This window comes from Cnephaeus nilssonii (genome assembly GCF_951640355.1).
Source record: "Cnephaeus nilssonii genome assembly, chromosome: 4".
Classification (NCBI taxonomy): Eukaryota; Metazoa; Chordata; class Mammalia; order Chiroptera; family Vespertilionidae; genus Cnephaeus; species Cnephaeus nilssonii.
The window spans coordinates 99,630,256-99,656,184 of NC_137075.1; the positions used below are offsets into that span (position 1 = coordinate 99,630,256).

Below are 25,929 nucleotides of genomic sequence, written 5' to 3' on the forward strand. Positions count from 1 at the left end.
AATAAATTTTTTAATCAATTAAAAATGATTTTACTATGATAGCATAAAAAGAATAAATACTTAGGAATAAATTTAACAAAAAGAATGTAAGTCTTGTACACTGAAAACTACAAAACATTTTTTAAAGAAATGAAAGAAGACATCCCATGTTCAAGGATTGGAAGACCTAATATTGTTTAGATAGCAACACTCTCCAAATTGATCTACAGATTTACCATAATCCTTATCAAATTCCCAGCAAGCTTATTTTTGCAGTAATTGACCATTTGAGTCTCATAGAAATGTAAGGGACCCATAAAAGCCAATGCAATCTTTAAAAAAACACACAAAAAAAAACAAAGTTGGAGGACTCACACTTCCCAATCTCAAAATTTACTACAAAGCTACAGTAATAAAGACAGTGTGGTATTAGCATAAGGATAGACATATAGACCAATGAAATAAAATTGAGTCCAGAAATAAACTCTTACATTCATGTTCAATTGACGTCAACAAAGATGTCAAGACAATTCAGTGGGGAAAAATAAAAATAGTCTTTTCAACAAATGGTGCTGGGAAAGCTGAATGTCCACATGCAAAAGAATGAAGTTAGACCCCTACCTCACACTATATACAAAAATCCACTTGAAATAGACCATAGACCTAAATGTAAGCGTTAAAACTATAAAACTAAAAAAAAAAAAAAAAACAAAAAATAACACCACCTTGATTAGGCAATGGTTTCTTAAATACAACACCAAAAGCACAAAAGCAATAACTGAAAAAATAGATAAACTGAACTTAATCAAAATTTAAAATTTTTTTGTTTCAAAAGATACTAATAAAATTTAACAAAAGGAATGTAAGTCTTTTACACTGAAAGACAACCCACAGAATGAAAGAAAATATTTTGAAAAACATATATCTGTAAACATATATCCAGATTCTATAAAGAACTATTACAACACAATAATAGAAAAACAGATTACCCAATTAAAAAATGGGCACAAGTCCTAGCTGGTTTGACTCAGTGGATAGAGTGTCAGCCAGGTTCAATTCTGGTCAAGGACACATGCCTGGGTTGCAGGCTTTATCCCCAGTGTGGGGGCATGCAGGAGGCAGCCGATCAATGATTCTCTCTCATCATTGATGTTTCTATCTCTCTCTCCCTCTCCCTTCTTCTCTCTGAAATCAATAAAAATATGTATTTTTTAAAAAGGGCACAAGATCTGAATAGACCTTTATCCAAAGAAGATAAGAGGAATGGCCAATAAGCACATGAAAAACTGTTCAACATCATTGGTCATTAAGGAAACACAAATAAAAACCACAATGAGATAGCACTTCACACACACTAGATTAACTGTAATCAAAAGAATTGAAAATAAAGTGTTGGCAAGGATGTAGAGAAGCTATAACCTTCAAAGTAGTACAGCCACTTTGGAAAACAATTTGCAGTCCCTCAAAAAGTTAAACACAGAGTTATCACATGACCCAATAATTCCACTCCTAAGTAGATAACCAAGAGAAATGAAAACATATATCAACTTCAAATTTTATACACAAATGTTAACAGCAGCATTAATGATAATAGCCAAAAAGTGGAAACCACCTCATGTCTATCAACTGATGCATGCATGCATGTGTTAATAAAATGTACACAATGGGGTATATCCACACAATGGAATATTATTTAGCCATAAAAAAGAATACCAGCTATAACATGTGAGAAACCTGAAAATATTACGCTAAGTAATAGAAGCCAGACAAAATCTATATATATATAAAAGCCTCGGCGACCATTTGACCATTTGACCAGTAACTATGATGCATACTGACCACACTCAACTCACAGGCATGGAAACTTGGAACAGACTGATGAATCCCAGCGGGAAGGCGGAGGAGGGAGGGCAGGAAGAGATTAACCAAAGATCTTATATACATACTAGAGGCCCAGTGCACAGATTCGTGCAACAGTGGGGTCCCTTGGCCTAGCCCAGTGGTCGGCAAACTGTGGCTCGCGAGCCACATGCGGCTCTTTGGCCCCTTGAGTGTGGCTCTTCCACAAAATACCACATGCGGGCGCGCACGTACAGTGCGATTGAAACTTCGTGGCCCATGCGCAGAAGTCGGTTTTCGGCTCTCAAAAGGAATTTCAATCATTGTACTGTTGATATTTGGCTCTGTTGACTAATGAGTTTGCTGACCACTGACCTCGCATGTGGGGATTGGGCCAAAACCACCATGGTGCACGGATTCGTGCACTGTGGGGTCCCACGGTCTGGCCTGCATGGATTGGGTTGAAACCAGCAGTCTGACATCCCCTGAGGGGTCCTGGATTGCGAGAAGGTACAGGCCAGGCAGAGGGACCCCACCGGAGCACAAATCCATGCACCGGGCCTCTAGTATTACATAGTATATGATTCCATTTATATAACATGTCTAGAATAGGCAAATCTATAGAGACAGAAAGTAGATTAGTGATTGACGAGGGCTGGGGAGCATTAATTGGGTAATGGGAAGTGACTGTTAATGAGTACAGGGTTCTTTCTGGGGTGATGAAGATGCTCTAAAATTAATGTTGGTGATGATTGCACAACTCTGTATATAATAAAAATCACTGAACTGTACACTGTAAAAGGTTGTCTTTTATGGTATGTAAATGGTATCTCAATAAAGCTGTTTTTAAAAAAGCTATAGAGCATATTGGTAATATGAAAAACTGAAACAACACAGATGTTCCACAGGCAACTGGTTCAAAATACCCATAAGGCAACCCACTGTGCAGCCATTAAATAGTGTTTTCAAGCCCAAGCAGGTGTGGCTCCGTGGATAGAGTGTTGGCCCGCAGACCAAAGGGTCCCGGGTTCGATTATTGTCAAGGGCACATACCTCGGTTGCAGGCTCCTCCCCAGCCCAAGCCCCAGGGCCCATGCAGGAGGCAACCAATTGATGTGTTTCTCTCACATCGATACTTCTCTGTCTTTCCCTCTCTCTTCCACTCTCTTTAAAAATCAATGGATTTTAAAAAAAGAGATATCAAAAAGGTTTTTAAAAATATTTAATGACATGGAAAATAATTATATACATATATACATAGAGTGAAAAAGTAGAATATAAAACAATATATACAGAGTAATCCTAACTGTGCATAAAATAATGTATGTATGTCTATATATTTATACACTTTATATATTTAAAGATTATATATAGTTTAAAGATACATAGATATTTATATAAAAAATATATATGTTATAAAAGTGGTTAGCTCAAATGGCTGCATGGTGACAGATTTTATTTTCTGCTTTATGTTTTTCTTTATTTTTCATATAGCCTATACTCAACAAAAAAACGGAAGAATAAATGTTCCCTTTCAGATCAAAGGGATTCTATTCAGTGTTGGCCAGAATGAGAGGCGGCCCGTCCCACACACTGCGCAGGAAAGCACACAGGAACAGCCGGTCTGCAGGCCAGTCTGGAAATACCTCCCTTTTGACCCAGAAACTCCACCTCTGGTAAGCCCTCCTAGGGAAACCATGGAGAACAAGCACAAAGCCCACCTGAGAGGGCGTTCGTCACTTACATGTAACAGTGAAAAGCTGAAAACAACCGACATGTCCAAAAACAGAGGCTTTTGAGGTCAATGTATTTTAGCTTTCCCATACAATGAAATGCTGTACAGCTGCTGAAAATGATGCACAAATGTGCCGTTTGTCACGGGAAGTGTTTATGACTGCAGTGAAGTGGAAAAAGCAGGTCGCAAAGCAGGAGATGTGATATCATCTCATTTTTATTTTTAAATGTTCAAACCTATGGTAAGTACAGAGGAATACACTCAAACGTTAACAGGGGTTCCTGGTGGCTGTGGTCCTATCGTAACTTCTCGCCAAGGAACTGTCAGTAGAACTTAGGTGTGTTACTTCCGCGCCCCCTGGACGCCTCTCTCTCTTCCTTTCCAAGAGCTGCAACAGTCCAGCAACCCCGCATCATCACACAGCTGTGGACTGCGCCCAGCAGGAGGGGGAGGAATAGTAACCGCAGCGCACACAGCCACCACCAGCCTTGACCAGCTGGACTATCAGAGGACTGGTAGAGGACTTCCCTCAAATGGGAGCCAATGCCTTTTGGCCTCTTTATTACAACAGGTACATACCAAGGCATTTATAAAGGCCATCTCTAGGAAGGCACGCCACTTCAGCTCCCACTGTCCTAGCTGCAGAAAGTCACCCCATGTCCAGGAGGTCTAAGTTCCAAAAAAAGAGTGGCCATGTGTCCACTGTTCCCAAGCCAGGCCTCCCCATTTGGGAAAAGAACATCTGTGGCCACTCGGTGTCCTGGAGATACCAATGGCTATCTCAATCTGTACCCAGAGCAAAGACCTCTACTCACTTGGTTAACCCAGTACTGCCAGAAACTAGAGTTTCTCCACTTCTTCTATTCCCATTCTCTGTTTCTCTACTTAGGCTGAAGAGATAGGAGGAGGGTGTGGGGGGCGATCGGGTCGGGAGAACTGAGATCCACTTAGGAACTCCCTGATAATGGAAATGAACTGAAAGGTACCACCTTCAGGAAAGACACCCATGTCAGGTGCGGTGATGGGGGGATGTCAGTATGATCTCACAGGTATTCCCATAATTAGCAGAAATGACTCCGAATCATCAAAATATGCTCAGTATGCTATCTACATGCAAAAACAAACAAATAAACAAACAACCCACAACAAAACCCACACATCTCACCATGACAGGCTAGAAGCAGAGACACCCAGAATCACCTGAATTACATGATAGGCATCTCGGTAGAAATACAAGCAAGGGAAGTCTCATACACGCCATTCCATAACTGAGCACAAACTATGTGCCAGACACTGTGCTAAGTTCTGAGAAGGGCAAACAAACAAAACAGAGTTCTTCCTTTAGGGGAACTCCTCACTAGCAGGGGCGTCTGGCAATTGTGCAACTAATTCTAGGACAATTTTCAGGTGGTTCTAATCCACTGTGCTGGGACGGTACTGAGCAGGGTTGACTCTGAAGATAGGACACATGAGCTTGAGGGACAGAACTTACAGGAAGAGACCTGGGCGAGGGCAAGAAGCGAGTGGGAGTGGGGCTGAGGAGAGGGGGTAGGTGCAAATCTAGGACGTTCTCGAGTGACCTGAATGCTTTCTCCCTGAGGAAACCTTACCTGCCCCAGCGAGCTCTGGTCCACAGACCAACAGGGCAAAGAGATCAGAACATGGGCTCTGGAGTTGACCTCTCTTCAGACTGAGTCCCCGTCTGCCACTCAGTAGGAGCCTGGGCCCTGGAACCATCCAAGGTCGGGTCCTGCCTCCATCACTTCCCAGCGTTAGCACCCTTGGCTGTTATCTAACCTCCCTGGACTCAGTGTTCTCATCTGCAGAATGGAAAAAATAACAGTGCCTACCTCACAGGGTGGCTGTGGAAATTGGCTCTACCCAAACAAAGGGCATAGCACCTGGCCCAGAGCCGGCTCTGACATCGTTCCTAGAAACCTCACCCAGTCTCATTTCCTTTGTCTGTAAATTAGGGATTGGGAGGGTTAACGAGACAGTAAAGCCCTGACACGGTGTTGGCCCACAGGAGGTCCTCCATAACTGAATGACGCTGGCTTCTGATTCCCAGTAAACCACGTTAACGTTACCAGGCCAGGGGGGAAGAGCTCCCGGCCATGGTTGGAAGGAAGAATTAGATGTGGGTGTTCACTGACATTCCGGGCTCTGGCTAAAAGTCCTGGTCGAGTCTGACCTCAGGAGACCATGCAAAAGTCTAGGTGACCTATGAACCTGTGCAGGTCAACTCCGCTGCCTACCACTATGCAGGCCACCCAGGGGAGGGGTGTGGATGGGGTGTAGCCCATCCAAGGGGCAGCTGTGCTTGGCTCCAGCCTGGTCTTGCCCTGGGAGAATGTGGGGACAGCTCTTCCCTTCTTTCCAAGAAGATGGAAAGCCAAGTTGGTAAGTATTCCTGATTTGGAAATGCCGGCCACTAATTCAAAGCATTGGAAACACTGAACTGACTCAGCACAGCCTGCCCCGGTGCCTGCGGGCCAGGGGTTCACGCCTTCTGATTTAAGAGGCTTTGTACACTGACGTCCCTCCAATCCTGGTTGGCAATCTCCCCTGAAAAATTCTCAAGGACCTGATGAAGAAAGGAAAAGCAAAATATTCTGACTCAGAGCTCGGCCAAGAGCCTCTTGAACTCGTGAGAGAACTGGCCCGTCTTTGGGCATTTCTGTGAACTAGAGGGGCAATTTCCTGCTATTGTAAGTCACCTCTCGTGGTTCTCCCACCAAACACTTACCCTCTAGGCTAACATTTCCATCAGGCTCACTGTGTGCCAGTACTGTTTTAAGCACTTAACATATACTATCTCATGTAATCCTCACAACAGTCCAATGAGAGCCTGATAGGGGAAACTGAGGCACAGAGGCGTTAAGAACTTGTACAAGGTCACACAGCGAGTACAGCGTGGGAGTTGGGCCTAAGCAGGTGGTTCAGCAGCCTCTCACCTGGCCAACCCAGGCTCTCGAGGCCTGGGGCCTCCATGGCTGCAGGCCAGTCCCTCTAGGCCAGTGGTCGGCAAACTCATTAGTCAACAGAGCCAAATATCAACAGTACAACGATTGAAATTTCTTTTGAGAGCCAAATTTTTTAAACTTAAACTTCTTCTAACGCCACTTCTTCAAAATAGACTCGCCCAGGCCATGGTATTTTGTGGAAGAGCCACACTCAAGGGGCCAAAGAGCCGCATGTGGCTCGTGAGCCACAGTTTGCCGACCACAGCTCTAGGCAAACGTGACCCTTCCCTGTCCCTGTACACCTGTGACTCCACATGTGCCTACAAAGTTAGAAACTAGCCAGGGCCGGGTCTCCTTTGAGCCAGCCAGTGTGTCCCAGGAGCCAGGTCCTCCGTCCAGGGCTGGGGACCCACTGCTAACCACATATCACCAGGGCCAGACTCAGGGACCAAGTCTCCTGTCCTCCTCGCTCCCTGTGCATGGCAGCCACAAGACTAAGCTGGCAGTGCCACCTGTAGACAGTCTGCTACCACCAGGCCGTCTCAGAGCCAATACTAAGACCTGAGCTCTTGCTGCTAAGCAGCCCTAGAGCCATCCCCCAACCCCCACTAGCAAAACAACTTCTGGCTACGCTGCACCGGGCCCCACGTCAATCAGGCAACTGGAAACCGCCAGAGGAAGCTTTGCAGAATATCATTCTTGGCCCGAAATAATACACACACAACACACACACGCGTGCACACACACACACACACGCCCCTCCCATAAGCCAAGGCACGTGCAGTGGCTCAGTGAGCATCCGAGAGAGAAGGGGGCAGCTATGTGGCACAGACCCCAGCACACCCCATGACTCAGACGGATGCAGACACAGGCCGGGCGCTCGCAGGACCCCCTGAGGCAGCCTGAAAGGACTGTGCCCAGTAAACGGCCAGCATGCCCTGTCAGGAGTGACAGCATCCTTCCCAGCCTACGGGACGTTTAGAAGATTAATTAGATGGACCTGGCAGTGTTTGGAGTTCCCCGGGGAACTTGGTGACTATGTCACCCCATCACAAAGCTCTAAGTGTGTCTGGAGCTGGGTCTTTGTTCAGCTGTGCACAGGACACCAGGTCAGACGGCCGGCAGCACACGGGAGGCCAGCGCACTGCTGCCCTGGAGGATCGCCCACCCCGGGCCGCGGCCTCCGGGCCAGCCACAGTCCGTCACGATGCACAGTGTGAGCTGTGGGTGGCTGTTTCAGATGGCCCACTTCTCACCGTGGCCGTCAGAAGTCCAGAGTGTCTCTCCTCCTGCAGGAGGCCTCCTGGCCCTGCTGGCCTGCGGTGACCACTCCTGCCTCTGAAAAGCTGTCACCCGTGCCCAGCTTCCACCATTTGCTGCCTTGTTTGGGGCTGACATTTTAAAATGCCATTTAGTAACATTTAGTACGTGCCAGGTACTGTGTCATGCTTTATGTACAATATGTGATGTAGTCTTCACAAGTCTATGACGTGCGTGATTATACCCATTTCACAGAGGAGGAAGTGGCAACGTGAAAAAGTCAAACAACATGCCCTCCCTCTGTCATTTCTTTCCACGAGACTACATCTTCTCACACTGGATTACAAACTCCTTCCCCGCCACCAGGGTGACACTTACCCTGCCTTCTAGCCCCCGAGCCCCAGGGCACACAGGTAAACACGGGATGACTGACTGTTACAGTCACTGCCACTTGGAGCAACCACTTAGCCCTTAATTATCACACAGGTGGCATTACTGAATGAAAACGTGGTCAGCCATATGGCCAACCGGCCATATAATAAGAATCCCTATAAATGTTCTGCAGCATCTTAATTACCAAGAACAGTCCCTGCGTACGTTGCATATTAATTATCGGAAAACTTGACTGAGATGTTTGTCTCTCCTCTCCTCGGTGACAACCGAAGACCTAGGCTCTGCGGTAACCTCGTGCTGCTGGGCCGCACATTATCCAATGCCAGCCGTGAGCCCAGCCCGGCGCCCTGCTGGGAGTCCATCACCAGCCAAGGGCCCAGGGGTCAAGCCGCAGGCTCCAGGGAGGCTCTGCTGGCTCCAAACAGCACGGCCCTGGGGGACACCCTCCCAGGGACAGACGGTGCAGCCCTCACCTTTGGTAGCGTAGGCTTCCGCCAGCACCCGCAACCGGTAGGGGGGGACGGCTGTCAGCGGCAAGTCATCGAGGCCCACCCGCGCATAAATGTTGAGAGCTTCCTTATAATCTCCTTCCACGTAGTTCAGCTTGGCCATGATCAGATTGGATTCTTGTAGCAACTCTGACTAGAAGGAAAAGGAGAGGAAAGCACATTTTCCTACCATGTTATGAGGGATGCTGCCTGGGGACCCATCTGCTACCGCAAAGCTGGGGCTCTCCACACAGAAACGGGGTGCACATGGTCACAGCAAGATTGCTCACAGTCGCCCAAAGTGGAAACAACCCAAGCGTCCATCAACTGAGGATGGATAAACAAATGTGGTGGAGCCACACACCGAGTATGACTCAGCCATGATGAGGAAGGAATAGCACACAGCCACAGCACAGACAAACCTCCAAGCATTATGCCAAGTAAAAAGAGCCGGTTGTGAAAGGCTCCTGAATGCATATGAAATGGCCAGAAAGGTCGAAGCTATAGGCAGAATGTAGGCCAGTGTTTGCCTAGGGCTGGGACAGTAGGAATGGGAGGAACCTGTTAATGGTGAGGGGTATATTGTGGGGTGATGAAAAGGTTCCAAAATTCAGGTATAGGTTGCACAACTCTGTGAATAGTCCCCAAACCACTGAATTGTATACTTTAAATGGGCAGATGAATTATATTTCAATGAAGCTGTTGCAAAACGAAACAGAAACCCTGAGGTTCCCCTAAGGCAGCTCGGCTGGACTGGGGCAAAAACAGAAGGAATACTTTATGAACAAAACATGTAAGCGCCCGTCTCAAAAAAGGAAGCTCCACGGGCTTCCCGGGGGTCCTGCCCACTGCACTGGGCAGGACCCAAATAACCGGAGGAGAGATGCTTTCTAAATAGGTGCAAAAACCAGCACCTGCTCTCTTTCCAAGGTCGGCTTTCCCCACGGAGCCATTCCATCCTGTTGCGGTCACTGCCCCTGGGCCCTCTCCCAGCCAGCGGCTGCACGCTGCACGGCCCCGATGGGCTCTCCTTCCCATCTAGGCAGAGTGGTCAGCTTCCCCAGGCCACGCCCGCCGGCTCCGACCGCTGGCTCCCCTGCCCCCCTCACAGCAGAGAAAGAAGAGGCTCCCAGCATCTATATAAGGAGATAGATTTATCTCCCAGGCCTTCCCTCGGAAGCTAAGCTATACAAGGCTGGGTTTTTCCGCTTCCAGAAGCACGAATTCTGTCATTTAAAGCTGTGACAGGGTCGACGGCTCAGGGAACCAGCCAGGGCATGGCGAAGCAGCTGTGCCAGCCACGGCGGCCGCTTCCGGGCACTTGTTGGAAGGGAGCAGAGACAACAGGCTGCACTGGAGAGGATGGTGGGAGGGGCAGGGCGAGGGAAGGTGAGCTGAAAGGGGATCCAAAGGAAGCCAGAGAGGGAAGGCTGGAGAGGGAGGCGGAGAGCTGAGTCTAAACAGAACGGAGAACAGGCAGATGAACAGAAGGGCGGTGAGGTGAGCACGGCTTCCTGTGCGGGGAGGAGGGGGGGCCTGGGGTCCGGCTCGGCGAAGGAAGGCGAGGGAAGTTCGGGCCTGGTTCCCTCCCGCAGCACCCCGGTACCGGGCCTGCCGTCCCCAGTAGGAAACCCCGCACTGCTCTGGGCCACAGCGGCCTGGGGCACTCACGGACCACATATTTCAGGCAGGAAATTGGGTAATAAGTGGCACTCCTGATTAACCTGTTTCCTACAGTGGAACAGGGTGGCAGGTTGAGCTCTGGGTCACATATGACAGCTTACTCCAAGCACTTGGGGAAGATTAGTGCCATGTCCTAACAGTATCTCACTGAAGGCTCCCATCGGAGAGACTCCGAAAGCCCCCCATGGGGTCGCCACCCGGGGGTTGACCCATGGATCACACAGGAGCTGGCGGGGAGATGCTCCAACCCCGCCCAGGTCGTCATGGGCGACGTCCCCAGCCACACAGCTCAGAGCAGGTGGCGCCAGCACCTCCCCAGGGCCTCCCCTCGCCCGGAGGCCCAGGGTACCTTGAGGTTCCCGCGGTCCAGGGCGGCGGTCAGGTGCTTACGGACCTCGGTGAGCTGGGGCCAGGGGCCTCGGGGGCTGGCCCCCTGCCGCAGGGAGTGCTCCTTCAGGTACTGCTCCAGCTTCGACTCCCCAAGGAGGAGCTCTGCCATGTCATCTGTGAGGACAAAACGAGAGGCTAAGTGGGGGCAAGGAGTGGTCTGTGCTGGGAACCCCCAGGGCCTCAGGACCCCCCAACAAGGCCCACCTGGAACCTCATAACCTCAGATGGGGTCCAAGTAGGCACCATCTTAGGGTGCAGTCGGGTCGGCAGTAAAGAATGTTCCAGTGTACGCACTCAAACAGGGGGGGGGGGTGAGGGGGGGAGGGCGGGGGACTCAAGCACTGTCCTCTTTTGTCACGAAATTACGGAATCTAGAAAGACGGATACAGTAACATGGAGTGAGCTCCAGTTCAGTAGAAAAACATAAAGCTGTCTTGTGATTCATTCAGTCTGATCTTTACAAAACACACACAGGACCCAACCCATGTCTTTCCTGAGAGGGATGCAGTGGAACCTCCCAGCCCTGCCGTGTTCTATGGCCTTCGTACCCGGATACGAGCCGGGAGAATGTCTTGTACAGTCAGATTCTTCAAACGAGCTTGTGCCAACACAACCTGAATGCAGGTAGTCTGTTTTTTGTCTAAAAGTCAAAACTATACAAACAGCCCGGCCGGTGTTGCTCAGTGGTTGAGCTTCGAACTATGAACCAGGAGGTCATGGTTCGATTCCCGGTCAGGGCACATGTCCGGGTTGCGGGCTTGATCCCCAGTGTGGGGCGTGCAGGAGGCAGCTGATCAATGGTTCTCTCTCATCATTGATGTTTTTGTCTCTCCCTCTCCCTTCCTCTCTGAAAGCAATAAAAATATGTTTTAAAAAACTATACAGACACTGATATCGGGGAACGTTTGTATGAAGGCTTTATTCCCAAGAGTGCAATACTTATAGCAATGACGTTGCTATTGTCGGTGCTGGCCGGTTAACAGAATAAAAGCTCACTCCAGCAGCGGCTCTTTGGAATCCACACATCCAAGCTGTTGTGGACAAACCCAAACAATCTGTACACCAGCCTGAGCACGGTCTCTCTCCTCTGTGGTGGGACAGAACCTAATTGTGTTAAAATATAAAGGCAGCCTTTAAAAGTCTGGAGGGATGTACCTCAAACCCATGCTAATAGCTACCACTGGGGTGCAGGAAAAAGAACCCCAACTGGGGTTAGTGGCCAAAGGGGACTTCAGCTTTATCTTGAGCATGCCGGCCCTGGAGACACCGCCACAGGCAGGTCTGTGCAACCCAAAGTTAACTGAGACGCGGGGCAGGGCCTCCAAAGGCCAAGAGCTGGACCGAGAGCCTTCCCAAGCCCTCCGCTCAGTGACCCAAAGCTGCTGGGCCTCCCGTGCCCAGCAGTGCCTCTGTCTGAGTTCTGAGCAGCCAACAACAGCCTGCCAGAGATGATGCCGAGGGCCCTGGGAGGAGCTAAGCATCACCAGAACGGGCAGAGTTAACTCGGAGATCTGAACTCAAAGGTTCTTCAGTTGTCCAGGAAGAAAAAGGCAATCGCGAGGACATCAGGCAGGACCCACAGCAAGGTCCCCCACCAGCAAACAATAAAGCCACGCCTGCAGAGGGCTCAGGGACGCCTGTGTAACCCCGTGGATGGACCAGCCACAGCGCTGGTCAGGGACGAAGGTAACAAGCAGCTTCCTCCCAGAACGGAAATCCAGCGAATAAAGAAATCTAGGGCTCAGGGTGAAGGGTGTGTAGGCAAAAGGGCCTGCTGGTGAGTGCCAGGGCAGTCACACACACAGTATTAAAGGCGTACAAGAAGTACTGCTACAACGGGATCTGACTGTTATACACCAATACAATGCACACGTGACAGATGTATGTTTCAAGGTGGAAAATGTGGGAAAGGCATGCCAGGCAGAAGGAACAGAATGTGCAAAGGCGTGGCACAGCCTGATTGTTTGGGGAACTCGTAAGTGATTTGTTAGAGCTGAACCATCAAGGGCAGGGAGAGGAAGAGGGGAATGGTCGTGGGAGTTTCCTGCCAGGTAGGCGAGAATCAGTTCCTTAGTTCTGGAAGGAGTCTCCCGCTCCGGGCGAAGAGCTTACAATCTAAGCTGAAATTCAGCATGGCCGCTACAAAATCATTTTTGAACTTTTTTAAATTCCCAGCCTCCAATTAATCTCTCAAGCAAATTGTTTTCTTTATTCCCCTGCAAAAAGGTGATTTCACTGCCATTCACTCTCCCAACCAGGAGGCAGAGATCTTAACCACAGCCAGGAGCTCATGCCAGAGCAATTACACCGAGGCTGCGAGGCTCAGTGCTAACGGTGAGGGCGGCTCGGCGGCCTGACCACGGGCACTGGCTGCACCTGCCAAGGACCTCACGGGTTCCCAGGCAGAATCCACGAGCAACAGAAGAAAAGGGCGCCACCTAGCCGGCTGTTACTGCCCAATCGTGTGCCCGGCTACCAGGGAGGACAGTGGGACTCAAGGGGAAAAGACACCTCGGGGTCAATTTCAGATTAAAGAGTTAAATATAAAATAAAAGAGGATCAAAATGGTAAAAATAGACATTCGCTTCCAGCCAAGACAGACCAAATTTAACCTCCCATCGGAAACTCACAAAAACATGACAGAATATATTTTTAAATAAAAACAATTTTCAAGACACTAGACATCAGGCGACAGAGGAGTGATCCCTGAGAACTGGGTAACAAACCAGGTCAGCGCTAGGATTGCCAGCAACAGGGGAACGGGGACACTTACAGCAGAATTCTGCCTCATGGAAGACTTCAGTCTCAGTATCTCTTCCCCAACTTCCTGTCCCACTCCCCAGGCACCGAGGAGGGCACAGCTGGGCACAGCTGGGCATTCCACAGCGGCAGGCAGAGATGTAGGACTGCAACACGGGGCCGGGATGTACCTTCCAGGATGGAGAAGCTCAGGGGTGCCCCCCACCCCACGAACATTTTGGGGGGGGGGGGTGTAAGTGAGGCTGAGAAACCAGCTCTCCAGTGACTTTTAGCGAGATAAAGCCTGACATCCAATAGAGACCACTCCTGAGATTAGCATGGGACTCAGCCCCCAGGAGGGGTCTCTGGTCCCCTGGTTTATCTCCCAACAGACAATCCCCAATCCGGTAAGCCTGGTGGTTGGCACAGTGCAGTGCCCAGATGGCCTCGGCCTCCCCCATACACTCAGGGAAGGAGGGGTTGTGACCTTTGCCACTTGAGGCAACCATCCCTTCCTCACAGCCCTCTCCCTTGTGGGATAAGCAGCTGACACACAGAGATTTGATCAGACGATGGAGGGGGAAAAGTTAGGGTTTCTACTCTATTTCAGGCAGTACTTGATATCAATACAAAAAAATCTCTAGGACTCGGTTTGTATGTCAATAGAGAAGCATTGAGGCCTATTCAAACCATTCCTGCTGGGGCTCCGATCCAAGAGGAAAAAACAAGCCCCTATTCAAGTAGGAACTGGTTCTTCAGCGGCCCCTTTGTTACCCAGCAAAGACAGCCCGGTTCTTGGTTCTCGTGTCTCAGTCTCAGGGTGATCTCAGTGAATTCCATCCCCTGGTTCATTTGGCTTCTTGTAAGTCGCAGGTAACTTAGAGGCATCTTAACGTTTGTGTGCTGGTCATCTCCCTGCCCAGCATAGAGTGCTGACACAAAACAGACACTGTCAGACGCTGTAGGTAGGAGCATAAATTAGTATGAGTGTCTACAGAGGGCAATTTAGCAACATCTACCAAATGACTGATGTACCTGAACTATCTGACCCAGAAATTCCAGTTTTAGCAACTCACCCCACAGATACGTGCACTTGGAGCACGAAGATGGGCAGATAGGGATGTTTACTACATTCGGCCCCCTGGTCACAGCAGAGGACAGAGATAACAGGTGTCCTGCTAAATGGACTATGGTGCCCCATGCGATGGGACACAGTGTGCCCATTATACAAAGGAACAGATCTAAATACAGGTGTGTGGTGGCCGGACTGCCCTCATGGCCCCGGGTCCTCAGCCTCCCTGAATCCACATGCTCTGTGGCCTCTCCCACGGACCCCGGGCGTGGCCACGTGACTTGCTCCGATCACAGGACAGTGGCAAATCTGACGCACACAGCGCGTGGCAAAGGCCTTAGCCGCTTCTGCTTCCCTCTTGCTTCTCTGCAGCCACCATGAGAACATGCTCGGGCTGGCCTGGGCCTGGGAGGCGGGAAGGCCAGGTGAGAAGCCCAGCCAAGGGCAGGGATGACGCGGAGCTGACCCGAAGCTGCCCGCGGACACACAGTGAGCCCTGGTAAGCCCGGAATCGTGAAAACAGTAACAGCTGGCTGTTCTAAGGCACTGAGTTTTGGGGTGGTTTGTTATATAGCAACATAATGTTATAGGTAACAACCTCAGAGACAGAGACCCCAACTAGGGTGTACAGTAGCATATCACTATTATGTGTAAAAAACAAAACCAACAACAAATTTTCATAAAATGTACAGATATACAGCATACCCCTAAAAGGGCCCCGGGAAAGTCCAAAGAGTGGTTGTTTCTGTGGAAGGGAGGAGAGGGCACGGAGACAGTGCAGGAAGCAGTTACCTTACACTATATACTATTTTTTAAATATATATTTTTATTGCTTTCAGAGGGGAAGGGAGAGGGAGAGACAGAAGCATCCATGATGAGAGAGAATCATTCATCGGCTGCCTCCTGCACGCCCCACACCGGGGATCGAGCCCACAACCCGGGCATGTGCCCTTGACCGGAATCGAACCCAGGACCCTTCAGTCCATAGGCCGATGATCTATCCACTGAGCCACACCGGCTAGGGCCACTATATGCTTTTTTAACGTTTGATCGTTACTACCACATGCGTTCATTACCTGCACAAAACAACCAGGTAATTAAAAAAAAAAAAAAAAACTAGAGCAGCTTGGCTGGCCACCCACAGAGAGTACACAGGACCTAGTCCATCACCTTGGAACCAAGGGAAGGAGTTTCAGGTCTGTGGTTACCACCGACAGCCCATCTCCCGCTGTCCCGGGCCACCAGCCTCTCATGCACACACCCTCAGGCCCTCAGCATCCTTCCCGGGCCGAGGGCGCCTGCCTGGGCATGCTATCCTCCCTCCCTTCTCCTGCCCAAATCCCAGGCGTCCTTTGGGATGCATTTCAGGGTCACCTTGGAGAAGCGTTGCCCGGCGCTCTGGCCTGAGCGAATCATGTTCCTCGAAGCACTCTGCACATGCACACATCAGCCAGCGTTCATTCAGTGCCTGCGAGCTTCAGGGACTTCGAGCAGAGACTGACACAGAGGAGGTCTCTGCCCTCATGGAGCTTACATTCCCAGGCAGGTGGGATGAAGAGACAAACAGGAAAAGGCCCGACAGTGGTCAGGATGTGCGGAGAACTGAAGCATGACGGGGTGACTGGGCGGCCACTTGAGATGGGTGGTCAGACCAGGGAGAGTCTCCAAGGAGACGTGGATGATGAGATTGAGTCGGCTGTGCAAATGGCTGAGAGAAAGACACTGGCTCAGCGCATGGAGGGCCCTGGGGTGGGAACACAGCTGGTGTGTTCCAGAACAGCGAGAAGGCCAGGGTGGCTGGAGCAGAGGGAGCCATCGGGGCAGGGGCAGTCAGAGAGGCGGGTAAAAGCAGACTTTGACATTCTCGTATTTTGTGGTAAAAAGTGTGGCATCATCTTTGGGGTGGGGAGGGGGGATAAGCAGGGGGATGAAATGATCTGATTTAGGTTTGGAAAAGCTCCCTGTCTGTTGTGAGCTGGAGGCTGGAGCCAGGCAGAGCAAGAGCAGAAATGGTTAGAAAGCCACTGTAGCAATCTGGTGAGAGGTGACAGACACTTAGACAAGGGATGAGGCAAGAAATGGTGTGTAAAGGGAGTAAAAGACTGAGTGAGGACAGTTTGGATCGAAGGTACAGTAAACAGAATTGTTTATGTCCTAGTTGCTGGAACCCATGATATAATTAAGTTTAGGACCTGGCAGTGGGAGGATTAGCTGGGAGGGCACTTGGGGTCCTTAGAAGAGGGAAGTAGGAAGAACTGAGTCAGAGAGGAGATGTGGCGAAGGACACAGGAGTGGTCACAGACACTGGAGGAAACTAAAGTGCTTGCTTTAAAGAGGGAGGAGGCGCCATGAGCCAAGGCATGTGGGCAGCCTGTAGGGGCTGGAAACGGCCAGGGCAGAGCCCTCCCCAGAGCCTCCTGCTGACGTCAATGTTAGCCCACTGAGACCCGTTTCCAACTCTGACCCCCAGAACTGTAAGAAAACACATTTGCATTGTTTTAAACCAGCAAATTTGTGCCACGGCAACAGGAAACTAATGCATTAGGGATGAGGAAAGGAGAGGGATTAAAGATGAATTCTGGATTTCAGGTTGCACAATGGTGTGAACAGTGGTACCATTCTGCCATTTACTGAGGCGAGGAGGAGTAAAACCAAGAGTTCTGCTTTGACCAAGTTAAATGACATTCGACATCCAAGTACAGAACTCGTCGGTGGATGGAGGAGACTGAGCAGGAGGCCAAGGAAGAGAAAGCCAGGGCCGTGTCTGTTACAGAAACCGAGATCAGGAAGTTTCCGGAAAGAGGGAGAGGTCAAGTGGGTTAAAAGCAACGGGAATACTAAGGCAGAGAAGAGAACAATCGTTACATATGGCAATTAGTTGGTCAGAGGGTGACCTTGGCATCAGAAGTGTCGGGATGTGCAAGGGAGACAAGCCCAAGTGGCAGAGGCTGAGGGCGTGCCGAGTCTGAAGAGGCTTTGCTAAAAGGACCAGGGAGACAGCCAGGGAGGTTAGTGAAGGTTTAGCAGGAAAGTCTAGGCCGCTGTGCTTCCCGCAGGGAGAGGTCGGGAAAGAGAGAGGCAGAGACGTGACCAGGAGAGAGAAGAGATGGCCGTAGCAGCGACGCCCTGACAGGGTGAGGACGGGGATTCCGAGCAAAGGGGAAGAAGGGCTGCGGCCCTTTGAGAGGAACCGAAAGCCCGGCAGTGGCAGGGGGAAAGCGGTGGTCGGAAATGAGCGGGTTTCCTAATTGTTTCTATTTCCTCGATAAAGAATGAGGCAAGGTCATGAGCGAGGAGTGACAGGATGGCATCCAGGGGATGTGAGAGGTCTCAGAAGAGAAAAGGACAACTGAGATGGACATTTTGGAAAGTGGGAATCCAAACAGACTGGAAGAATGGCAGTGCCTTTGAGGTCATTGGTCGCCAAGTGTAAGTGGCCAGCAAGGCCGAGCGCTTTCCTCCGGCAGCAGGCAGCTGCTCGGCCGCATGGGGGAGGGGGGCCGTGGGGAGGCAGAGCTGGGTGTAACCGAGGCACCGGCACTGACAAGCCCCAGGATGGAGAAGAGAAGGGCACACACCACAACTAGAAAATATCAATTAGTTGTCCCCATACCTGATTTAAAAAAAATAATATATATATATATATATATATATATATATATATATATATATACTTTTATTGATTTCAGAGAAGAATAGAGGGGAGAGATAGAAACACCAATGATGAGAGAGGATCATCGATCAACTGCCTCCTGCATGCCCCCCACTGGGGATTGAGCCCGCAACCGGGGCATGTGCCCTTGACTGGAATCGAGTCCGGGACCCTTCAGTCCACAGGCCGACGCTCTATCCACTGAGCCAAGCTAGCCAGGGACCCCATACCTGATGTAAAATGTAAGTCGTATCATGTCACCCTCCCCTCAAAACCCCCCAATGGCTCCCATCTCATCCAAAGTGAAAGCCAAAATCCTCGTAACGGATCACCCTGGCCCTGACGTCCATCCTCGCGCTCTCACATTCATGCTCTGCCTGGACTGCTTGGCCAGAGCAGGTGTTCCCTGTGTACTTCCGGAACGAATCCACAGGTACTTCTCCCCTTCACGGACAGGACCCGCCCGAGTACCTTCGCCTTTGGAGACTCAGCCCCTCCTGGAGGTGCCTGTGCATGGCAGGGGGGAGGGGGGCGGAGGGGCGGGGGGGGGGGGCTTGATTGCTGAGCGAGACCCAAGCCTCGGCATTTCCACCTCAGGGCCTCGCTGCTCCCTCTCCACTACCTTAGTTCAAACTCTGACCCAGTGTGGAGGGCCTGGCCTGGCTCTTTGGAATTCTTGACTGAAAGGCAAAGATGGCAAAAGTCAAAGATTAAAGAGCTCAAAACAAGCTGGCAGGAACGATATTTTGAGAAAATCTTGGTAGTTGGAGTCCAGGCTTCGTGCCAAAGCCTCCTCCCATGTCCACACACAATGCAGACGCTGGAAGGCAGGGACGGGAGAGTCACGTGTGGACAGAAGACAGTCATTCTGCTGCCCTGGCCACACATGCGCGCCCGCTCGCGTACACGCACACACACACACACACACACACACACACACACACACACACACACACACTTCCCCTAGAGAAACGCAGCCTAAGGAAAGAAAAGGTAACTGGGAAGTCATTAGCCTGCAGTTGGCTGGGCCTGTCCCCAGACCGAGAAGTGCAGGAAGTGACTCTAGCGGGGCAGGGGGCACGTTATCAGGCCAGCCCAGAAGGCTTGGAAGCGGCTCTCTGCGGAAGTCAGCTCCACGCAGGCAAGTTAAATGCACACCCACACGATCACCAAGCATTTTGTGAAAATTCAAAGCCCCAGCCCCGTCCCTGCCTTGGAGAGGAATGGTCTGAGGGGAGATAGGAACCACCGAGCCCCGCATGTGGTGCGGAAGGACCACCAGGTACGCTCAGAAGGGTGCTGGAAGCAAGTGAGGTCTGAGCTGGGCCTGAGGAATGTCTCCAAGTGAGACTCCAGGCAGAAGGGAGACTGGGCACACTGGTGTGTGTGGTGGGCAGGGGCAGGGGCAGGGGCAGGAAGAAGGCGACCACGGGGAGTGGGGCAGCTGTGAAGGGCCTGGGAGACCTACCTCCCAGGCCTCCAGGACAAAGACTCAGTACAGGGCTGACTCCTTGGCCTGGTGGCCAGGGAAAGAAAAGTGGCATTTACTGCAGGTCCCTGGGCTTGGCACCCCTGCCAGCATCCCCTCGCCGGCTGGCACTCCTCCAAGGCTGGCTAACTTGGGTGTTGACCCTGCAAGGGCCAGAGACAGCAGGTCCCCAAGGGAGCCAGGGCTCACAGCAAAGGGGCTGAGCCAGCCGTATGCGAGGAGAGAAGAGAGACAAGGAAGGGCAGCAGAGGGGACCGGCATCTTGCCCTGGAAAAGGCCACTCAGCAAGTGTCCACCCTACAGTTCCACAAGAAACAGGATGAGGTCACAGGCAGTCAGTCAGTCCAAACAGCAATCCATCACAGACAGTATTCACGCAGAGTCCCAGCAGGCAGAGCCACGGACAGTCACCCTCAGGGCAACACCAAGACTCCTAGATGTGGAACCAGGCCCTGGGTGGGCACTCCCTCCCATGGGCCTCCATAGCCCTCGTCCCTCTGCCACTCTAGCCCTGACTACATGTAAGCTACGTCTCTATGTACTGGACTTGAGCACAGGATGGTCTTAGTGATCACTGCCTTCACAGTCCTCGGGATAGGGGCTGGCACACAGTAGGTGCTCAGTAGGTGTTTGATGAGCGAATGAATCCAACTCAACTCCTTAAGGGCAGAGGCCAAGCTGTTCATTTAACGATGACTTGAGTACCTATTGTGTTCCAAACATGTTATTGGTGCTTGAGATTTAACAATGAACAAAAGAGTAAAAATATCCCTATCTCATGGGGCCGACAGCCCAGTGGTCTCATTCATCTTTGCATCCTCATTACACACCTCCGCGCGCGCCCACGTGCTATCCTGGGCTCACTAAAGTGGTGAATGGATGGCTGGCAGAGGAGGTCAGGGGAGTCTGTCAGAACCGGTTGAAGCCCTGGTTGTGCATTTACTAGTCCTGTGACCCAGCTTCGGGCCTCAGTCACAGTCCAGTAGGACAGGAACCCCACCCCACAGCACATCTCTGCTTGTTCTTGTTCTTATTGTTACCCTGCCCGCTTCCCCTCTCCCTGTGAAGGACTCAGTAGCTGGACACCCTCCTTCCACACACAATACTCCGGATTCACGGCTGCTTCCGGTATCGCTGGTGCTGGAAACTTCATTATCTCACTCACTTCTCAAAACAACCTTTGCGATAGAGAGTGGAGCTCAGAGAAGATAAGTAACTCATCCGAGGCCAGACAGCAGTAAGTGGCAGAGCGGGAATCGAACCCGGGTCTGACATGGCCACGTCCACTGGCTTCTGCTGCACCAGGGTGTCTTTCCCCTCTGCTACAACACCTGCCTCTGCCTAACAGGGTGAACTACTGTTCTGCTATCCAGGACTGCGGGCGTCCCCCGGATGTGGGACTTGCTTTCAGTGTTAAAACCACGTACGTCTCACGGCAACTAAGATGAGTCAGTTACCCTAAAGCCACTCTCTGCCCAAGACCCTCCTCCTGGCTCCCTGCCAGGCCTCACCCATTGCCACATAAGCCCACCCAGCTCTCAGCCCCAGGAACTCGGGTGCTCCTTGCGGCCTTGTGAGCGATGCCCTTGTTCCCCGCAGGCTGCCGGGTGACACTCTGCCCCGCCCCTTGGACAATCATGGCCAGAGTTTGCTCCTGGAAGACCTTGTGCCACAATCACCTGGCGAACAATCCTGCTTCCTGAACCCAACCCCGCGAAGACCTCCTGAAGCAGAAGCTCGGGCCCAGCCTGGGAATCTGAGCTGCTGAGCAGCCCAGGTGACCCAGCTGCCCAGGGCTGAGTGACTGCCCTGAGCTGTAAGCTTCCTGAGGCAGGTGACCTGTTCACTCTATTTTTGGGGGGTACAGGGCTCCCCTCACAGGAGGTGCTCATTAAATGCTAAGGATTGAGGTTGAGGGCAGCAGCTTCCAGACCTGCCTGAACACACAAATCACCCGAGGCTTGATTTAAAAATGCAGATTTCACCCTAGCTGGTTTTTGCTCAGTGGATAGAGCGACGGCCTGCGGACTGAAGGGTCCCGGGTTCAATTCCAGTCAAGGGCACATAGCAGTTGCAGCCCCATGCAAAAGGCAACCAATCAACGTGTCTCTCCCACATCGATGTTTCTCTCTGTCTGGCCCCCACCCCCCACCCCCGTCCCTCCTTTCTACTCTCTCTAAAAATCAATGGCAAGATATCCTTGGGTGAGGATTAACAACAACAACAAAATTTTTTTTTTTTAATGCAGATTTCTAGCCTCCATCTTGGACCCAGGGAGTAACCCCTGAGGATGAGAGGTCTGCGAATCCCTGATGCCCAGGCTCCCAAGGCCAGTGCTCCTCAGAGCATGTCCACGGGCCAGCAGCTTCAGCATCGCCCACCCCAGACCGGCTGCGTCTAGAAATGGGGCAATCTGGACTCTAACAAGCCAGCGTGGCGATTCTGGGATCGAGCAAGTTTACAAAAAACACCAGTGAGGTAGAAAGAATAATGGACCTAGACTCAGAAGTGGGCGAGGCTCCAACTCAGTGAACATCTCCAAGCCTCAGTCTACTCCATTTCTCCTGCAGCGGCTCCGATGATGGACTGGGGTCCGTGTAAACGTTCATGTCCGGAATCCAGTGCACAGCAGACGCTCGAGAAATGCTTATTCATCCTTCGTACCTACTGGCACTATTTTAACACCCGTGCAGTCAGGAACACTAAGGTTCCAGAGGATCAAGTGATGTGCACAAGGGCACGCAGAGGACAGAGGTCCGGGGATTCTGGCTCCAGGTCTGGCAGGCCTCCGAAAGGACCAGAACACATCTGTTCTGTCTAGTTCTGGCACCCCCACCAGCGCTGCACTTGAGCAGGGACAGACAAACCCGGAGGGCGGCAGAGGCTGGAGCCAGGCCATTAGGTTTCCTGTGGCTTGTGGCTTCTCTTTATGTTTTATGTGGCACCAACCTAATCCATCTGCCAAACACTGCTCCTTCTCGTCGTGGTGGCTGATGGGGATGGTCTGGGGATGCCTCCAGAAAACCTCTTCTCTCTTTCTGGCTTCTCAGACGGGAAACGCTGGCTTTCACACAAGTCAAAGGCCTGCAGCCCTGCAGCATCTGCCAAGCATGAGGTCACCCAGAGGGGCAGGAATCCACCCACGTGAGGTCAGTGTGAACCAGGAGGAAGGCCTGATGGGGTGCCCAGTGCGGAGCTGCCCGGCAGTTGCGGGTGCTCCGGGGAAGTAACGTGGTGCACCCTTTAGAATGACTTCAGCAGCAAGTAAGGGCCAAACACCTGACTCTGTGTGGCTTCAACAAGGAGGCACTGATTATCTCTCATAACAGGCAGCCCGGGGAAGGTCAGCAATGTGACGAGGGGCCGTGTTCTTCTTGTCTCTGTGCTACCACTCTCCCTGGGTCGGCCTCACCCCTGGGCCGCGTGCCCTCAAGATGGCTGCAGCTCCAGGCCTCAAAAACATGAACAATTTCCAGGGGGAAAAGAGGGACCATTCTCCTTCCCTCTTTTTTTTTTTTTTTTTTTTAGTGTGTTTTTATCGCTTTCAGAGAGGAAGGGAGAGGGAGAAAGAGACAGAAACATCAATGATGAGAGAGAATCATGGATCGCCTGCCTCCTGCACTCCCTCCACTGGAACCTGCCACCAGCGGGAATCAAGCAGTGACCTCCTGGTTCATAAGTCCAAGCTCAACCACTGAGCCACGTTGGCTGGGCCATTCTCCTTCCCTCTTAAGCAAGTATACATCACTCTTAACCATGAGAAAATCTTTCCCAGAAGCCCCTTCCAGAGCAAATGTACATATCTCATTGGCTAAAATTAAGGCACATGCTCATCCCTCAACCAATCACAGGCAAGGGGGCGGACCCAGCGCCCACCTCCAATAAAACATATGATACATGGCAGGTGGGGGGCTGAAAGTTGAGCAAACTCTCTGTCAGGAGGCGCAGTCAGGAGGGAGGAAGATGAGTGCAGGTGGAGAATGCTGGATTGACAACCAGGGAGCCCCTGGCTGGCGGACACTCACTGGATGGCAGCAGCCCCAAAGGTAAGCACCCGTCCCTGCAGGACATCACTTCTCAGGGGTAGTCCTCACTTGCACTTTGGCCCTCACTGCATTTTGGAAGACCTCCGCCTTCCTTCCTTACGCCTGTTCCAACTGCTCAGAGGCCTCCCCTCTGAGTCTGTGGACCAATTCAATACAACACGCCAAGAATGGGCTTTGAGCCCAATGGCTCATTAAAGCAGAACCAGGATCCCCTGTCCTGTGGAGGCTGACCACCAAAGTGAGGTGAGGCACATGCCCAGGGAGGCGATTCGGGGAGGGCAAACAGCCCTGAACCAGGAAATGGGAGACCACACCCCTATGAGACGCAGCTAACATCCACTGAGGGCTTACTCTGAGCAGGCAGCAGCCTCTTAAGCACAGTTAGGTGGTTTTTTGTTTTTGTTTTTCATTCAGTCCTTACAACTACCCTACAAATTTGGCACTATTTTTAAAAAAATATATTTTATTGATTTTTAACAGAGAGGAAGGGAGAGGGATAGAGAGTTAGAAACATTGATGAGAGAGAAACATCGATCAGCTGCCTCCTGCACACCCCCTACTGGATATGTGCTTGCAACCAAGGTACATGCCCTTGGCCGGAATCGAACCTGGGACCCTTGAGTCCGAGGCCAACGCTCTATCCACTGAGCCAAACCGGTTAGGGCAAATTTGGCACTATTATTACAGGTTCACAATCCTTATCCATAATTTCTGAAATCTAGAATTCTCTAAAAACCAAAAGCTGTTACCTTACTGGGCAGCAAAACCTCAACTGAATCAACATGATGCTATTTATAGGCTATGTATCCCTTTTGCAAGGACTGTTCATATGTTTTGATGCAGAAATACTGATGTGTTTTATTAGGAAGGGCTGCCCCTGACCCCACTGGGAGTGTCACATAATGTCCAGCATATGTACCATGTTCTGAAAATTTCTGCATTCTTTTTAAAAATAATTTTAATTGATTTTTAGAGCGAGAGGAAGGCAGAAAGAGAGAGAAATATCTATGTGAGAGTGAAACATCGATCAGCTACCTACTGCATGCCCCCGACTGGGGATTAAGCCATAACCCAAGCATGTCCCCTCATCGGGAATCGAACTGCCGATCTATCGGTGCACGGGATGATGCCCAACCAACTGAGCCACACCAGCCAGGGCTGAAAATTTCTGGATTCTGAAACATATGAGGCCCCAAGGGTTTCAGAAAAGGGATTTGGGGGGGGGGGGGCGGGTGACAACACGGTACATACGGGGTTTCTCCAGTGAAGTTACTCTCTTGGTTAGGAAACCACAGAACCACACTTCAAGCTGACACAACTGAACACTGGGGCCAGACCTCCGACCCACTCTGTCTGCTTCTGCCTCTCGCTGGCTGGTGGCTTTCAGGAAGACACCTCCCGCTCTGGGCCTGTTTGCTCATCTGTCAAATGGGGAGGCTGAGCCACATCAGTGGGTTTCACATGTGTTCTTTAAGCATATTAGTTGTCCCTTCAAGGGAAACGTTCCAGAAAAGTGTTACTGCTCCAGGGAGTGAGACCTGCCCACCAGCGACCAGGACCCAAAAGCCTGTTCCCGAGGGGTTCCTCCACAGCACAGTTTGAAAACTGCTATACAGCCCTGGACGGTGTGGCTCAGTTGGTGGAGCATCGTCCCATGCACCAAAATATTGCGAGTTCGATCACCAGGAGGCAGCCAGTCGATGTTTCTTTCTCACATCGATGTTTTCATTCTCGCTCTCGCCCCATCCCTTCTTCTTTCTCTAAAATCAATAAAAAATATATATTTAGAAGAAGAAAACTGCTATACAAGGTGGTCTCTCAGGTCCCATCTGGTTCTAACAATGTATGATTGTCTTCTTTGAGGCAAACAACCTTTTCTGTGAAGGAAGGACAGCTGGGAAGGATCTGAACCAGACCCTGACAGACGGGCAGGCTTCTGGCCTGCAGAGAGGCCTCCCGAGCCAAACAGCACGAGCCCCGGAGGAAAGACAAGGTGAGCGAGAGGATCCGGGAGGCCCCTACCAGCCACGGTGAAGGGAGGACGTGCTGGAAAGGTTGGCTGATCAAGGGAAGGAATGTCAGAAATCCTCCTCCCTCCCCATTCGGAGCCTGAAATTCCTCCAAACAGGAGGCTGGGGGGAAAGTTGAGCAGTCCTGGCCCCACTGTGTGTGGCCACAAGGTCACAACCCTTCCGTCCTGA

The 25,929-nt window shown here is 51.1% G+C and overlaps 1 protein-coding gene across 4 annotated transcripts in view; it reads right to left on the reverse strand.

Moving 5' to 3' along the window:
• TTC7B (tetratricopeptide repeat domain 7B) overlaps nucleotides 1-25,929 on the reverse strand; it is a 193,559-nt gene that overhangs the window by 164,262 nt on the left and 3,368 nt on the right. For all 4 annotated transcript variants that reach the window (XM_079768075.1, XM_079768072.1, XM_079768073.1 and 1 more), the window contains exons 2-3: nucleotides 10,690-10,844; nucleotides 8,643-8,811 (exon numbers count right to left, since the gene is read on the reverse strand). In XM_079768075.1, the coding sequence (XP_079624201.1) occupies nucleotides 8,643-8,811; nucleotides 10,690-10,844 (324 nt within the window). The remainder of the gene's footprint in view (nucleotides 1-8,642; nucleotides 8,812-10,689; nucleotides 10,845-25,929) is intronic.